This window comes from Polypterus senegalus, chromosome 14 (assembly GCF_016835505.1).
Source record: "Polypterus senegalus isolate Bchr_013 chromosome 14, ASM1683550v1, whole genome shotgun sequence".
Classification (NCBI taxonomy): Eukaryota; Metazoa; Chordata; class Cladistia; order Polypteriformes; family Polypteridae; genus Polypterus; species Polypterus senegalus.
In genome coordinates this window covers 8,699,990-8,718,228 of record NC_053167.1, presented here as the reverse complement: position 1 = coordinate 8,718,228, position 18,239 = coordinate 8,699,990, and the positions used below count along the sequence as shown (strand labels likewise).

Here is an 18,239-nt window from a genome sequence, read left to right as displayed (position 1 = left end):
TTCTGATTGTGGTTTATTGGTGAGTGTTTGATCGACTAATCAAATTTTCCTTTTGTCTCTGGGGTAGGAATGTGCGGAAAGACTTCATCATTACCAAATATGTTGAAAAGAAGTTTGCTCGCCGTACAGGGAGCTCACCGATAGTGCTTCTCAGGAACTTGCAGGATGCTGTGACCTCAAAGGATATATTTGCACTATTGCGAGTATATGCAGAGAACTTAGACCTGAGTGATTCTCTGCCTTTAATAATACAGGTATAGGTGGCTTCAATTACTAGCAGACACAAACCAGACACATTAACCTCTTTTTTTTACATATTGCTTAACCTGTTGCTTAATTTAGAAATTAGCAATTGTTAATTTTCCACTTCCTCTTCTGCACATATTCTCTACAGTTAGGACAACATCACTTAACCCTGAGTGCAGTGCATAATCATTACAATACTAGCTTTTTCTGCTCTTCTGTCATTTTTGCATTGTAAGAAAAAGACAAATGTACAGTACCATCAATCATTCTGGCAAAACCCAGTTTAAGTCAAATGACAGAAACGACTGCAACACATTTGCTTTTATGTTCTGCACCAACCTGGACAAAATAATGAAATATTCCAATATGTTTGAAGACATGATAAAATGATTCAAAACAAATAGTACTGTGTTGAATTTTATAAACTTTCATAAGGCATACTGTGTACCAAGTACATCATTTGTTGGAACATTTATGTGAAAAAATGTGTTCAAAAAGACAATGGCGTACACCACAACTTGAGGAATGGCAGGGGATAGGATTTTTTTGAACAGAGGAGGAGGAATAAAGCACTGTTAATCTATAGTTCAGATGCCATTATGAAATCGTGTGACCAGTGCTTAAGTTTACCATTGGGAAAACAATAAAGGCATCTTAACAATCAATGGTTAATCAGAACATTTCCCACCCAGTCATCTTAAGTTATTCTAGTATTGCTGTGAAAAGAATATCAATTATTCTTCCTGTTTAGGAGCAAGGAGAAGCTGCCCTCCACATTGCTGTTCTCTTGTCTGACCGCACCTCCCTCCACATGGTAGACTTTCTGGTACACAACAGGTGGGTTTGTTATCAAATGTGCTGAAGTTTCATTCTACAAACTCAGAAACAGTCTCTAGTGTACTCTCTGGGTCATGGAAAAGAAAAACGTGTGTTATATATATATATTTTATATATATATATATATATATATATATATATATATATATATATATATATATATATATATATATATATATATATACAGCATTTGTGTGGTAAATATTATAAATTGTGTTAAAATTTATTTCCTGGTTTGGATTTTTTTTGGATAAAAGTAAAGTATCTTTGTGTACATTGTTTTTCAGAATAACATAAAAATACTCTTGTAGTATAGCGAGCCTTAGTATCTACAGCCTGCATTGTCAACAGACCAAAAAAGATAAAGGTTTAGTTTGCAAGCTTGCTTCATATATATATATGTATAATTTGCAAGGGATAAGTGATTATATACATATTCACCCATGTACAGTACCTTAGAGTAGTCTTTCAACCATTTAAATGGTTTCATTGATATCTGAGGACAAAACATCTGTTACTTTTTTTTTTTTTACATTTATAACCTTGAGAGTGTGAGTTTACAATTAAACTAAATATTGGAAAAAGATATGTTAGTTTTATTTGTGTGACAGTTTTAAAAGTGTGTGAATATTTGTGTGTGTGTGTGTCACTGTATATAAGGTATATTTTGAGGCTTAAACTGTAAGACTCTTCATGGCACGTTTGTATGCTCAACTGTTTAAACACACATGCTATATTATTTTGCAGCTAACATTACTGAATATTGTTAAAATGAATTTTTACTTTGAATATGCTATAAAATAAACAAAGGTTTGTGGTAGAGGTTGTTGCTGCCTTGTAGCTGTGTAGACTGGGATATTATTGCTGGTTTGGTCACCCACTATGTGGGATTCTCCTCATGTGCACAATTGCATCTCCTATGTTTCACGGAGCGGTATATTGGGTTAATTGGCATCGTTTGGATTGGGGGTGTGTGTGGTTAGCTATGTGATAGACTAATTTCTCAAAATAATTGGTTCCTGCCTTGTGTGTGGTCCTATCAGTTCTGTGCTGTAGCTTCCCGCAGTCGTGAAATGGAGCTTTGCTCTGGAGTTATGTTCTGTCCAGTGAGAATAATCCTGGAACAATTTTAAAAAAGTAGTAAATGGAAAAAAAAGTGTTCTAAATAATAATGGATTTATAATAAAAATAGTAATAGATACTCTCCCTCTGCATTTGTATTGCAATTACCAGTTGATGTAAAAAAAAAAGAAAAAAAATGTGTTGCTCTTTAATGTTTTTCTTTTTCATCTTTGCTACAGTAATAATCTTGACAAGCAAACGGTTCGAGGGAACACTGCTTTGCACTACTGCTGCCAGCACAACAACACAGAGTGCCTTAAATTACTTCTACGTGCAAAGGCCAACACACATATCAGTAAGCTCTCCATTGATACTAATATATTGGAGACCTCCCTGGTCTAGAGGTGCTCATTATCTTTAAACTGACAGATTTTTTACAAGGCTTTTGGATAAACGTTAATTTGGCTTTGCAAAAGTAACTTTCTGAATTACATTAGACATGTTTGGGTAAATTCAGACAGAGAAATAGGGGGCACAAATGCTGTGTATCCCTGAGTACTTACTGATAGATAAAGCAGGCTCCATGATTGTATTTGTATTTATTTTCTTTCATGTTTGGTTCCTTACCAGAAAATGAAAATGGTGAGACAGCACTGGACATTGCCCGGCGGCTGAGGCACACGCATTGTGAGGAGTTGGTAAGACATTTTTGGCATGTGTCATGTGGAGAACCTTTTTATGCTATCATCCATCCATTATCCAACCCGTTATATCCTAACTACAGGGTCATGGGGGTCTGCTGAAGCCAATCCTAGCCAACACAAGGTGCAAGGCAGGAAACAAACCCCGGGCAGGGCGCCAGCCCATCACAATCTTATGCTATCATTCTTTTTTTTAATTAATGAAAATACACATCATAAGAAGTATTGACACAAAAATTTAAAACAACAAAATAAAGAGTCTTGTAACCTTAACTATCCCTCTCAAGGACCTTCTTTAAAAGATTGTAATTAATGATGGTTCCCCTATTACAGGTCAGTCAGGCACAGTGTAACCAGTTCAACATGCATGTCAATGTGGAATATGAGTGGAGGCTGAGGCAGGAGGATGTTTATGAAAGTGATGATGATTTGGATGAAAAGGTATGTTCTATCAAATTGTGGAAGCTGGCCTAAAGGTTATCAATGGGGGCAAAAAAATCTATGATCCCTTTCTCTTGCCATCACTAAAAAGTCATCTGCTTTTTGACATGTCACTGTAGGACTGGAAAACGTCATTGAAGGAGACATATTTTTGGTTAGGATATTTATTATGAAATAATAGCATTTGGCCTATAGCAAGTAATATTCAGAAAAATCACATTAAGGATTATTTTCTGAAAGCTGTTTTTTTTTTTTTTGTAGATTGAAATGCTCTTCAAGTGAGAATATGCAAATACATTTTAATACTTTAATACTATCATTATAATAGTTCACATCTGTAAAATTCTTCTCCTGTGTTTTACGGCATCTGAAGGAATATTTTAAATTAGACCCACAATGAAATGTGTACAACAAAGCTCTGCATAATTTTGAACCAACAGTTAGGAATCACTTTTAAGTCTTTCAACATTGCTTTAGTATTGATTTAGTGGATGTGAATATACTCACAAAGGGAATAAAATATAAAGTGACATAGCAGTACGATGCAATACAAGTTTATTATACCTCAAGGAAAAATTAATCAGCAAAGATGGATCAACTGATTGTTCTAAAATGTGAAACCACTCTTGTGCCTTCCTCAGTTTGAATCCAAAATAAGTCACTAGGGAGTTTTGACCCAAGACCTGAATCATTCAGCTACCTATATTTATGCCTGTTTGAACAATTTAGTGAGAAGAATACAGAGAGGTCTCCATGTCATGCAACACCCTCTCCATTAACCTTTGCTGAGCTCAAGCTCCAGGCGAATAGTGGTGACCAGCATCTGTGTTGTTTGATCTTCACAAAAAGAGATCTTCACAGGTAGACTGTCTCTCTCCTAAAGGCAATCATAACAAGTCTTCTTTTATCTGCAGCCAGATGGAACACTAGGTATGGTATAACCAAGTACATTAGAGACTGATGAGTCGCATTCAACACAAGACTGAGTGTAGACATGAAAGGAACTCGATTGAAACAAACAACAAAGAAACAGTGAGACATAGGAGCCTTCATAAAAAAGAGAGAAGCTTGGCAAACAGCAAAAGGAACCTTGTATGACTGAGAAATCTAAATGCTACATCCTGTTTCTTAAAGCTGTAAAATATTTTACATATTTATTTGGCTTCCCGATCCTTTTGACTATTTCATTACAATATATTTTATTGTATTTTACTTGGCTGTGTGAGAAGTATAGCATTGAGTTAATTCATGTCCTGGTAGATATGTATTTCTTGCTGAAAAGGTTCATGACAGAAAAAGATTGGTGTTTTCTGTTCTGATTATCTGCCAAACTTTAAAATTAGCCCTGCTAAACTTTAAGGTTAATTTCTTTTAGCCAGTAAAATTCAGAAATTATGTAAAGTGCACATGTAAAGTACTGTGGTTTTGTCTGTGGAACACCACCATTTCTAAATGATATTAAGTCAATTACCACATGTTCCATGCATTTGGAGTTATTTTGAGGACCGAAGAACTGACTTTCAATAATGTAATTCCATCTGAGACAGTTTTTTTTTAATTCATTTAGTGTTAAGTTTTATGATAGCTTGTGCCATAGTGCAGTGCATGCCAAGTTATATAAACAAAAGAATAAATGGTAAAGTAGAATAGTAATGATATCTATAACCTCCAATCTGTTCTCCATATTCTTCTGTGATGCTAACTCAATTGTATTCAAGTTCCTGATGGGCAGTTTATGATACAGATTGCATTGTATTGCAGGTTTAATTGCATGCATCCAATTATTGTCATTTTTGACATGAGAATTTAGAGCAAAAGTTAATGAGTAATAAATTAAAAAAATAAATATTACCCTGTGAAATGTAATATGAACATGCTTTAAAGCTGTGTATAAAATAGTATTTTCTACCAGTGACACAAAATGTTAATCTGTTGGCAGCATATTTCTTTGAGGTCTACATTACTTGCTGAGTTTACTGGGAGGTGATATTCATATTACCACTTCGCTGAATCGAGTGCTCTCTCTTTTCGTGTAACGAACCTTGAAATGGATGCACATTTCTACTATGTAACTTGTCTCTGGGCGCATGTTTTTTTTTCCCTTTCTTAATGTTTTTGCTCCTGTAGCAGAATCTTTCACCCTCTGATGTAACAGAGAGTGTTTCTCCACATAGTATTACTATAACAACTGAGTTAGCGGTGTCCCAGTGTATAATATTTCTGGGAGTTTCCAGTGGGTGGATACTCCCAAGATAGTGTGTTTCTATCAAAGCTAGACTGAGGTTGATTGACTTCTCCTTTTCTTTTCCAGTAAAGTGTTCTACAAGTGAAATGTCATTATTTGAACATTTGCCTAATGTTTTTGATTTTGAACTTCTGCTATTTAATGGGTTTCTGTAGAGGAAGCAGCAGTATGACTTGATATGTAACTTTTTTTTTTTTCTTGTATTTCTCTTCAACTTCCAGGACCGTTCCTGCCGCCCTATCAGCCTTTATCAAGCTCCCTGCACACCGCCTCAGACCTGTAGTACTGGCCAGATCACCGTGGGACGGCGCTTGGCAGCCCTACACAAGGACACCATGCGAGACATCTATGCCACACCTAACAAATTTAGCCGTAGTCTAGATAGCCCTCAGACCACCAGTCCTCCGTATTTTGCACCACCACTTCCTCCTAGAGTACGAGGTACTGCAATTAAAATTAAAACCTCTTGGTTCTGGAGGAGCCTACAGCACAGGCGTGTCAGGCTGGAGTGAATTGGGTGGACTCTGTCTTGTAGGGAAGTTGAGATTTAGCTTTTCTATTTCATTTGCCTCATCTTTTATTTCTTATATTTCAGCCCCAAACATTCCCCCACCTCCTCCTCCTAGCAGCAGCCCCCAGACACCGGATTATGACAGTGTAACCATAACTAAGAAGAACCTTCCTCCTCCACTGGTCATAAGGCACAAGCGTACCTTGTCAGAACCAACGCCTCAGGTGCCTCACAGCCCCCTGAGCCAGCGACATGTATCTGTTGGTGTGTATGCAGAATTTACTGGAGAGGGAAAGGGAGAAAAGAAAATGTGATTGTAGCTCATTGCGATTCTCCAGGACCCTCTCTTCTCTGTGTTAGTGCTGTACCTACAGATTGGAAAAGCTCCTATAGGCGCTGGTAGACAGCTGTTGTTTTTGTTCACAGATCATGGGTTGCCAGTACATTCTAGGGGATTTGGAGGTCCTGAAAATTTGTACCAGAAACCCAGGTACGGTATATTCAAAGAGAGTGTGGGCAGCTAAAATATAAGCTAAAGGCAAATCCATTAATTGTGATAAACCAGAGAGAGAAAATAAAAGTACTGTATTGTTAAAAAGGCCTCAGTGTTAAGAAGGATGGTTATACTTATGTGACAATGCATTAAACAACTCCTGTTGTTATCTGCCCTTACATCATAATTTATGATAACATGTCATAAGACAGATTGCAAATAACAATAAAGCAATTACAGAGATGGGGCATTGTTTTACTACATTGTTTTTACTTACTGTGAACTGTTGGGTTCATTGACAGGTTATTTTTCAAGCCGACAGGTTTTGTTATTGCAGCCTTTAGTCTTCAGTGTTTTTTTTTAAATTATTTTAAATAAGGAGCATGACTCCAAAATGATACTAAAATGTCCAGCACATATAATAAAGTGTAAACATACAATAAAACAATACAGAAGCCATCATCAGATTGTGAAAAACTATATGAAATATAAATAGCCAGTACCTTGGGCTAAAAATACAAAAGAATGTCATAAAGGTTGCTAAAAAGTTCTATTAATACTCATGGTTGGGCTCATTTTACTCTTGCAAGATAAATATGCTCATTAAAATTTAGCAGGGAAAATGCTGTAAAGATTAAATTTCTATTCTAAAAAAAAAAATTTTGAAAAGAGACAAGACATGATTTTCTCTGAGAGACACTTATATGTCCTGCGAGAAGAGGCGCGGTACACATGCAGAGCAGGTTAGAGATAATGAATGTACAAAAATTCAAAAGTCTCAAAAAAAGGATAGTAACAATCGCGTTAGCGAAAACAAATGGAAATTATTACTCAGTGAAATAATGGAACAGCGAAAAGGGATTGAATATATTGTTTGGATTTAATCTTTAAGTCAGAGACTTGTAGATCGTCTAATTTGTGTTGCCAGCGAGAATTAAAAGATTCCAAAAACGTTGGTGTGGTATGAAGTCCGGTGAGCCAGAGACTTTTAATATGAGATTCTTTCAAGTCACGCGCTACTTACAACTATTTTCAAACAAGACCACGGTCATCTGAATACTTTTGGCAGACACACTTTCTGCACTCAGCTCTTAGAAATTTTATCAGGACAATAATTTTATACGTTCTAGATGACACATCAATGACTAAGTGAAGAAGAAAGAGCATGGACAAACATTCGAAAAAGTCGTTTCATTTATTAGAGAGAAAGAAACGATATTCGCTCACAGGCAGTTATACGTTGCATTGTCATGATGTAAGTCCAAGCACGGAATCAAAATTCAATGCAATCTTAAAGAAAAGTTAATTCCAAATATTGTTTTTACTAAAGTTTTAAAGTAAAAGTGAAAATAATGCATATGTAACAATTCCCATGAAAATAACAATCTCTTTAAATATTGTGTCCGGTTAACCAAACCTGGCGGTGGGTGGGTGAAGCAAGCAGGGGTCAGAGTCCCCTAGTATTGAAAATAACTCTCTTGTTCCCTCTACCATAAAAAGCAAGAAAAGGATACTCCTAATGTTCTGCATATATTATTTAAATAAAAATAAATAATTCATTTAGAATCATGTAATATTGTTGGTTTCTTGCACTGACTGTTAAATTGCAGATCAGGTGAGAATTTCTGTGCTTATCAGAAACAATGCTAATCTGTGCCCAGTAAAGAAATCCTTTTAGTATCATAAGTGTGTTTCATACTCCTGGGAATGATAACACATAGATGGCAAGTCCTTCCGCTAGTCATAGGACTTCTGACAATACTCCTATTGTCATAGGCATAAAAGTGGAGGTAGCACTAAATTATCAGAGTACAAAGATTAAAATTTTTGTGAGGGCGTGAAATGGCAGTCGTGTTCGACAAAGGTGGATACACGCTGCACTGTTAAGGTTATGAGCTTTGTAAAAGTACAGTAACACATATTAAAGGCATTCTTGCTTTTTTGCTCTGGTGTGGCATGCTTTAATGACATTTGCTTCTGCTTTCTCTAATTTGCAAGAGTACTCTCTCCCCTCCTAGCGGCCATACACGAGTACTGCTGTGTTCAGAGAGCTAATTAAATAAGAATGCTTTCTCATGAAGTGCATACTCGCATTCCCACTTCCGTAATGATTATATGAAAGAAATAAAGCAAACATATTTGGTCATTCATTGTAATCAGGGCTGGCGCCACCATTAAGGTGAATTAGGCATTCACCTAGGGCGCAGATCATGATAAATGGGGTGGGGGGACCTAACTGCATGGGTTAGCTGAAATGGAACACACAGTTGGCGCACTAAATAAGCTTGGCCTAGGGCACAGAATAACCTAGTACCAGTGCTGATTGTAATGATGTTAACATGTAATGTAAGTAAGACAGAATATGAATGGTTTCAATTAGATTGTGTGCTTGAGGACACTGGTGGAAGTTAAGGAAAAATGCATTGAGGATGGAAGCAACAAAGTTGTTTGTTCCACTAAGGGTAGTGGTAATCCATGTGATTGAACTACTGGGTCATGTGGGTGAAGTAGAAGCTTTGACCACTTTTTATATATACCTGAATGAAACATTAGGATAGATTTTGCAATTAGCTTGGTGGACTGAATCATCTCTCACTTGTCAAATGTCATATATTTTTACTGCTACTATTCTATTTTCAGCTTGGGCTCTCCTAAATATACAACAACTCCACTCAACTCCTTGCCTGAACTGCCAGAGAAAGGTAATTGCTGTTGTTAGGTCTGACTGAAAGTGAGGGTCTGATTAGCCTATTAATGACTAAAGTAAAGTGTGTTATGCTTGCATTCACGTGTGTACGTTTATCCTTTGTAGAACAACCTGGTCTTCCTGCATAAAACTGTGCACCTTAATTCTGGACATAGAATTCCTTTGTAAAGCATCTGTCAAGGGGTTTGATCCAACTTGTGACGCACTCTTATTTTTCCTGCACTTAGGTGTTCAGAATTGGACAGATGCTCCTTCCCACAATATTTACCAGACCCCAGTGCCCAGCTGTAAATCCTCTCTACCAAATTCCCCATCTTCTAAGTTCTCAATGTTTGATGGGGTTGACCTTGTTGAAGTTACACCAGGAACAGCTCCCTACCCACTGCCTAGGAAAAACACGGTATCAACTTTTTTATATTTTGTTAAAAGACATTATCATCATTGCACAGTTTAAAAGGTAGCATAAGTATTATGAACAGGGCTCTAGTTGCAGTGCTGGGAAAACATTTATCATTATAAACTTGTTGTGCCTTCAGATATTTGTTTCAGATAAAAAAATAATTGAAATCCTGACTTTTCTTTTTATTTTATTAAAGGGAAAGCCAAAGCTCCGAAGAGTGAAGGCTATTTATGACTGTATTGCTGACCATAGTGATGAATTAACATTCAAGGAGGGAGAAGTCATTGTGGTCACTGCAGAAGAGGATGCAGACTGGTGGGTGGGTATCAGTCAGGCTCTTGAGGCTCAAGTCTGCATGGAGAATCTTACAGTGTTACACTGTTGTAAAGAGCCCCTCTAGTACACAGGGAAGGTACAGTAGAAGCCATGTGCCTGTAAGATTGAGGGCTGCCTCAGAGATTAGTTTAAGTAGTACACAGTGACTCTCTTTGTTTGGATTTCAAAGAAACATCTGTTGAGCATTGCGGTGGGCTGGCACCCTGCCCGAGGTTTGTTACCTGCCTTGTGTCCTGTGTTGGCTGGGATTGGTTCCCGCAGACCCCCGTGATCCTGTAGTTAGGGTATAGCAGATTGGATGCGGATGGATGGATCTGTTGAGCATCAGGTGGCGCACACCATGGCATTACTTCAGACCCCCCCACTATCTCCAAGTTGCTATGACATGGTTGTTATAAAATGTTTTTGTAGCTTTCAGTTCTTTTTTTGGCTCAAATATAATGCACCACTCCTTAACAAAAATCATTAAAATAGGTGTGGTGTTTAAGCCTAAAATTTATCTTGCAGAGTGAAAGGGTGTTGGCATTCTGTCTGTTTTAATTATTCATTCATATGTTTTCTGGACCTCTTTAATTCTATTTATACAATCCTGGCAGAAGCCAACCCTGGATGAGGCTATTCTTTGTGGTGGTCTTGTGCTACAGTGTTATTCACTGTGCCTCTTTTGCTATGCAGTAGAACAGGGGTCTTCAATCATGGTCCTGGAGGGCCGCAGTGGCTGCAGGTTTTTGCTCCAACCCAGTTACTTAATAAGAAGCACTTACTGCTGAAGTGACACTTCTGTTTCACTTTAGTTGTCTCACTTGTTAAGATTTTGAACTCTTATTGCTTATTTTAGTTTTAAACAGCTGTGGTCTTAGTTTTTAATTGCTCATAATTAGCAATAACATGCAAATAGCAAAAGAGAGCAGCATTTCTCCATTTAGTTTGTCACCATTTACACCAGTGTGTGTTTATCATGCACTATTGGGTTTAATGAAATACTTGGAAGGAAAGTGGAGAGAAAAAGTGAAGGACTGAGAAAAACTCCTCCATTTTAGCCTTCAAATCATTTGGATGAAAGGGGAAGGAAATCTAGGATATGAGAATGACCTGACATAACAGAGTTAGCACTAACAAGCCATGAAATTAAATTATTGGCAAGGATTGCTTTCTAATTAAGCATCCGGGTTAGAAGAAAAACCTACAGCCACTGCGGCCCTCCAGGACTGTGATTGAGGACCCTTGTTGTAAATCAGGGGTGTTAAACTCCAGGGGCCTCATGTATAACGCCGTGCGTAGAATTCGCACTACAACATGGCGTAAGCACAAAAGCTGAAATGTGCTTATGCACAGAAAAATCCAGATGCAGGAATCTGTGTGTACTCGCAACTTCCACGTTCTTCTGCTACATAAATCCCGATCAGCGTGAAAAGTAACGCTCGTGCACGCGCTTTATGTAACGCCCCTACTCCTCCCAGAATTACGCCTGTTTGAATATGCAAATCAATATAAATCACCCTTAAGCGCAGCCTTCTGTGAAAAGACAATGGGAAAAGCACGGGAGAAAATATAAGAATTTCAGCGAGTACCAAGTGGAGGCAAAGGAAAAACATACTATTTGTTTAAATAAACGCGGTATAATCAACAAAAGGAAGTTGATCGAGTGACGTAGCGTGTTGGAGAAACTTGAAAGCTCACGTTCACAAAATCGCAAAGTGCCGGAAATAAAAAAGAAGTCACATATCAAAGTCGCCGTGAAAAGGTGAGTCGTAGCCCACTGTCTGAGTATCATATGAAAGCTTATTAGGGTACAGAGAAAAAAAGGCACACAGTAGGGAAAAAGCACAAAATGTCAACTTCAATCTCGAAATTTCCACTTTAATCACATAGTTTATTTTGTCATAAACTTCATCTTAAAATCGTTTAACCAGTTTCTCAAATCCCATCGTAACTAAAGTAGCCTGTTAAATACTTTGTTTTGTATTTGATCTTCAATGTGCTCTATGTGTGTGAATCACTACGCGTTTCCGTTCTTTCTCTTTCTCCGACAGGACACAGAATCAATTACATTCATGATATTACAGCTCTCTGAATAACTAAAATACTGAGATATATACGTGATATTATTTTCATGATGATAGGTAAAGCAAGTTATTGATTGTGTGCGACCTTCGAAATTATTTATTGCAGCAGTACTCATGGGCGGCTCTGTCCAATAGAGAAAGTCCAATGTCAATATGGTATCTTATGCACGGTGGACATTTCTGTGCGTACGCACCGTTTATACATGAGGCCCCAGGCCTGGAGGGCTGCAGTGGCTGCAGGTTTTCATTCTTACCCTTTTCCTAATCAGTGACCAGTTTTCACTGCTGATTAAATTCTTTTCCCTTCATTTTCATAGCCCTGTTTTTAAGGATTCAGTCCTCTCAATTGATTTGTTTCTTCATTCAATGGCAGCCAAACAGAAATGAGACATAAAACAAGCCAACAGATGAAACGCTGAATTGGGGCTTCAAACTCCAACCAATTTCACTCCAATTACTTTCTTAATGAGAAGCCGATTCTTGCTGTTAATTAAACTCGTTATTTAATTCCATGGCTTGTTGCTGCTCTCATTCTGCCACAGCAGACAATTACACAACTGTTGACTGTCAAAATGTTTTGGTGACCTGAGAGATCAGCCTTACCGAGACCTTCACCTTTCTTTATTTTCAGATATTGTGAGCTGGTTTTGTGGCTACTTTTTTTGTGTCTCATTATTGTTTGGCTGCTAATTAAGGAAAAAAAAACAACAAAGGTGCCTGAGTCAAGTTAATTAAAATTAAGGCAAAATAAGTTAATTAGCAGCAAAAACTGGTCACTAATTAAGAAGATGGTTACAGTTGTGCTTGAACGTTTGTGAACGCTTTAGAATTTTCTGTATTTCTGCATTAATATGACGTAAAACATCATCAGATTTTCACTCAAGTCCTATAAGTAGATAAAGAGAAACCAATTAAACAAATGAGACAAAAATATTATACTTGGTCATATATTTATTAAGAAAAATGATTGAATATTATATATTTGTGAGTGCTAAATGTATGTGAACCTTTGCTTTCAGTATCTGCTGTGACCCCCTTTTGCAGCAATAACTGCAACTAAACGTTTCCGGTAACTTTTGATCATTCCTGCACACCAGCTTGGAGGAATTGTAGCCATTCCTCCTAACAGAACAGCTTCAACTCTGGGATGTTGGTGGGTTTCCTCACATTAACTGCTCGCTTCAGGTCCTTCCACAACATTTCGATTGGATTAAGGTCAGGACTTTGACTTGGCCATTCCAAAACATTAACTTTATTCTTCTTTAACCATTCTTTGGTAGAACGACTTGTGTGCTTAGGGTCGTTGTCTTGCTGCATGACCCACCTTCTCTTGAGATTCAGTTCATGGACAGATGTCCTGACATTTTCCTTTAGAATTCTCTGATATAATTCAGAATTCATTGTTCCATCAATGAAGGCAAGCCATCCTGGCCCAGATGCAGCAAAACAGGCCCAAACCATGATACTACCACCACCATGTTTCACAGATGGGATAAGGTTCTTATGCTGAAATGCAGTGTTTTCCTTTCTCCAAACATGACACTTTTCATTTAAACCAAAAAGTTCTATTTTGGTCTCATCCGTCCACAAAACATTCTTCCAATAGCCTTCTGGTTTGTCCACGTGATCTTTAGCAAACTGCAGACGAGCAGCAATGTTTTTTTGAAGAGCAGTGGCTTTCTCCTTGCAACCCTGCCATGCACACCATTGTTGTTCAGTGTTCTCCTGATGGTGGACTCATGAACATGAACATTAGCCAACGTGAGAGAGGCCTTCAGTTGCTTAGAAGTTACCCTGGGGTCCTTTGTGACCTCGTCGACAATTACACGCCTTGCTCTTGGAGTGATCTTTGTTGGTCGACCACTCCTGGGGAGGGTAACAATGGTCTTGAATTTCCTCCATTTGTACAATCTGTCTGACTGTGGATTGGTGGAGTCCAAACTCTTTAGAGATGGTTTTGTAACCTTTGCCAGCCTGATGAGCATCAACAACTCTGTTTCTGAGGTCCTCAGAAATCTCCTTTGTTCGTGCCATGATACACTTCCACAAACATGTGTTGTGAAGAGCAGACTTTGATAGATCCTGTTCTTTAAATAACACAGGGTGCCCACTCACACCTGATTGGCATCCCATTGATTGAAAACACCTGACTCGAATTTCACCTTCAAACTAACTGTTAATCCTAGAGGTTCACATACTTTTGCCACTCACAAATATGTAATATTCGATCATTTTCCTTAATAAATAAATGACCAAGTATAATATTTGGTCTCATTTGTTTAACTGGTTTCTCTTTATCTACTTTTAGGACTTGAGTGAAAATCTGATGATGTTTTAGGTCATATTTATGCAGAAATATAGAAAATTCTAAAGCGTTCACAAACTTTCAAGCACAACTGTAGAATGAAAACCTGCAGCGACTGTGGCCCACCGGGACTGTGAGTGAGGACCCCTGCTGTAGATTGTACCAGTAACGTTTTTGATGTTGGCCTGCTGACACATGCTATCAATAAAGGAAGCGGAAACGGACGTTCTGTAGTCGCAGTATTAGTATCGCAATTTGTACACTTGCTGGTAAAACATACCAGTCTGTCCCACATGCCAGCCTAAGCAGTGAACCTCTCCTCCTTTCTAATGGTGCCCCTTATAATTTTTCCCCACAGATGGGCTACATTGAAGCAGAGCCATACAAGAGAGGCCTCTTCCCAGCATCCTTCGTACATATCCTCTCAGATTAAAGATCTGGAAGACACTGCTGCTTGGTGGTTAAAGGTCACAGCTGAAACATAGCTGCTGAAGCAATCTAAAAAGGAGTGGACCCTCCCGGAGTGGAAGTCGACAAGTGACAATGTGTTTTGATATAAACCAGCGCCAAAGTGGCTGTTCTTGCATGCTTTCCGCTCCAGCCTGGAAAGGAGAGTTCAATTGAAAACAGGGAATGGATGAGACACCAGAAATGCCCCTGTCCCCCACGCTCTACTCCTTCATCTTACTTTCCATTCCTTCTGCTTTCAACAGGAATAGCTCGCTCTTCCCACCCCAGCTGTTTCTGATGAAATGGCACAGAAAAGAACGTTTTTGTGCAAATTTGTAGTCGAGAGTTTCAGACTCTGAGACGCACTTCTCGGGCACACTGGAGAGCCAGGTTGCGGTGGTTAATTTAGCTGGAGAGCTACTTTCATAAATCTTGCATACTGTAACACCTCGAAATTGCCTTTAATTAAGCCAGACTTTTAGTTGTCACTAATTAATGTATTCTTTATTTGTGTCCACCGATATTTGGGGCACAAATTTGCAAATATATTGTCTGTCAGTAAAGCTGGTTTGCATGCCTGAAGGTTGCCGGACATATGTCGCATTCTGCACAGTTATTATGCGACCGGTGTTACAGATTGGACAATAAATAGCAAGTCGGAGCAGTGGTTCATACTGCGGCTGGTAACCTAGAAGCACAATAAATATCGCATTTATAGATTTCAAAGCCAAGCACATCCTGCGGCAGTGTTTCCAGACTAATCAAAGCGCCATCCTTCCCTTAGTAAGTGTTTACAGGTCAGCCATTGTACATGTTGATAGGTGTGTATCTGTAACTTCTGTTTTGAATGGCCGCTGCATTACCTCAGGTTCAAACTCTGAAGCCCCACTCTGATCAGGAGTGCGTCTTCAATGAAGATTTAGCACGTTCTTCTGGTATTTATGTGGGTTTCCTTCCGGGGCATTTAGAGAGACTTCTTGACAGATTTAATGGATGGCAATGCATGCCTGTGAGTGTCTCTGTGTACGTTTGAGTGAGCCGATGATGGGATTATGTGAGGCCAGGAAGATCTTCTGTTAAATGAGCAACTTGATTCGTGTCTGACTGTCTTAGCTGCTCCTCCACAGCAACTGAGTTGAGTCAGTTGAGACCAGTAGTCTTCATCAGAAGGGTACCTTGTGTCTCTTGTCACTTCATCAGGCTCCTGATCGACACTTTCTGTTGCCCCGTGGTATATGTTTGACTTTTCCAGGTATTCAGATAGTAGTTTTCAGCTCCATGCAGTAATTTTACTTTGCAAAATAGTATTGCTTTTCTTTCTTAAATGTTTTATCTTCGTTTGTGTTAAATTATGAAGTTCTGCTCATTCAGTCACAACCAAGCCTTTTCAGTATTAAATGAAAACAGTATAAAAACAGTTCAACCTAAATAAAAAAAGTTAAAGTCTAAGAATATGTTGTGCATAGTGTGGTGAACGTCTGCACATTCACTTCACAGGTGAGTGAGGTGATCTGAATTGTCATGTTAACCTAAGTGGAAAGTTCTGTTTTTAATGGAGAAGTGAGCCTCTGATAACAGAACTGGTTCCAGTAAAAGCCACAGCAGGAATGGGATCTGACAGGCTGCCCGCTGGAATACGCCAGTCCTCGGCCTACCAGATTGGTTTACTGGCACCATGTTGAGTGCTAATGTTGCTATTAGTTGGATTGTTGGGCACACTGCATGGCACTGGGTGATTATTTCAGAGATTCGAGCAGCATGGCCGGCCTTAGCTAAAACACTCCTCCATTGTGTAAGAAGTGGAATATGTGGAGACCTGGCCAAGCCTGCTTAAATGAGGCAGGACAGGAGCACGTGAGGCCGGCTCTGCTTGAATTACAAGGCCATCAGCTAGTGGTTGAGTGTCCAGGGCAAACCCTGGGTAGGAGAGATGGTTTCGACATGTTGAGGCCTTTTCATCCAAGACAAAAATGAACCCTTCGGATGTTGAGGGCAGTTAATGTGTGTTACTGTGCCCTTCGTAGATGTCTGATGAAGTGACCAAGCAGTGGCCGTGTGCGCCAAACTGAGTGCCCGAAACTCTACTGGTCGCTTGATTGCTGCAAGAGCTTATCTCCAGCTTTCAGATGTCCTCACACTGTGGCTGGGCAGGAAACCAGAGGTAAAATGGCTGCTGTCTTCAGCACTCGCCGGACGGGGGAAGAGGTCGCCCTGCAGTGGAGTGGCACAGTATTACTTACGTGGGTTTCTTTACTTGGCGGCTCCCTGGTTTGAAGCCAAGGCGTTCACTTGTTTAGTAATTGCAATTGTACTGCAAGATGAATTTGTTGTGATGTTTTGTTGAATTGATGGCAAGGAATTGTTGTGTGCCGTGTTGTGCAATACAAAAAGAGGAAAGAATACTATTTTGCACAAAGACTTTGCTTTGGTTTCTAAATGCACCATTTTTTTTATTTTTGTACCAATCCTGTTTTCTTTGAAGGACATAATGCTAACTTCGGATTATGTAATATCACTTTTAGCTGTGTTTTTATATCTGATGTTATGTATAATCAACGTTCCAGACATTTTTTGTTTGTGTTTGTTTTTATTTTTAAAGGGGTGGATGGTGTTTAGTTTTTTTTTTTTTTTAATGGTAAAATAATAAACTGCCAGTGTGTTGCACTTTTACCTGACTGTTGGTGCTTGGTGGGATGCTCATTTATAAATCGTTTTTGTGAATATCACCTGCTGTGCCATCGTGCAGTTCTCAGTTTTGATGCGGTGTCACAGCTGCCAGAATGCAGATGTTAGGGTGTGTCAGAGCAACAGGCCATTCAGCCTGCCAAAGCCCGCCAGTCCCATCCACTCCAGTCCCATGTGCTCAGGATGAACCTGCTGTCATATGTGAAAAGCACAGGGCGCCAGTGGTGGACCTGCCAATTCTGGTATTCTATGGTAAATGCCAATTGAGCTCCATAGGGCCGGGCGGCCAGTGAGCACAGGGCCTACTAGAGGACGTCGGGCCCTCAGGCCACCCTCATGAAGTCTGTTTCTGATTGTTTGGTCAGAGACATTCACACCAGTGGCCTGCCTGCTGGAAGTCATTTTGTAGGCTCTGGAAGTGCTCATCCTGTTCCTCCTTGCCCAAAGGAGCAGATACCGGTCCTGCTGATGGGTTAAGGACCTTCTACAGCCCTGTCCAGCTCTCCTCGAGTAACTGCCCGTCTCCTGGAATCTCCTCCATGCCCTAGAGACTGTGCTGGGAAACACAGCAAACCTTCTGGCAATGGCATGTATTGATGTGCCTGCCACCCTGAATAAGTTGGACTACCTGTGCCACCAAACTCTGTAGGGTCCAGGTATCTTCTCATGCTGCTGAAATTGACGAACAACCCCCTCTGCTAATTAACTGACCAGATCAATAGTCCAGAAGTCTCACTGACTTGATGCTATACTC

At 39.2% G+C, this 18,239-nt stretch overlaps 1 protein-coding gene across 2 annotated transcripts in view; it reads left to right on the top strand.

The window, feature by feature from the left end:
* Positions 1 to 17,399, top strand: part of unm_sa1614 (un-named sa1614) — a 51,615-nt gene extending 34,216 nt beyond the window's left edge. Inside the window, exons 17-28 of one of the 2 annotated variants that reach the window (XM_039776604.1) lie at positions 68 to 254; positions 998 to 1,083; positions 2,385 to 2,500; positions 2,776 to 2,843; positions 3,180 to 3,287; positions 5,754 to 5,973; positions 6,128 to 6,307; positions 6,470 to 6,533; positions 9,177 to 9,238; positions 9,471 to 9,643; positions 9,840 to 9,962; positions 14,709 to 17,399. In XM_039776604.1, the coding sequence (XP_039632538.1) occupies positions 68 to 254; positions 998 to 1,083; positions 2,385 to 2,500; positions 2,776 to 2,843; positions 3,180 to 3,287; positions 5,754 to 5,973; positions 6,128 to 6,307; positions 6,470 to 6,533; positions 9,177 to 9,238; positions 9,471 to 9,643; positions 9,840 to 9,962; positions 14,709 to 14,783 (1,462 nt within the window). In that variant the 3' untranslated portion in view covers positions 14,784 to 17,399. The remainder of the gene's footprint in view (positions 1 to 67; positions 255 to 997; positions 1,084 to 2,384; positions 2,501 to 2,775; positions 2,844 to 3,179; positions 3,288 to 5,753; positions 5,974 to 6,127; positions 6,308 to 6,469; positions 6,534 to 9,176; positions 9,239 to 9,470; positions 9,644 to 9,839; positions 9,963 to 14,708) is intronic. The other variant, XM_039776605.1, reaches the window with a different exon arrangement.
* The last annotated feature ends 840 nt before the right edge of the window (positions 17,400 to 18,239 follow it).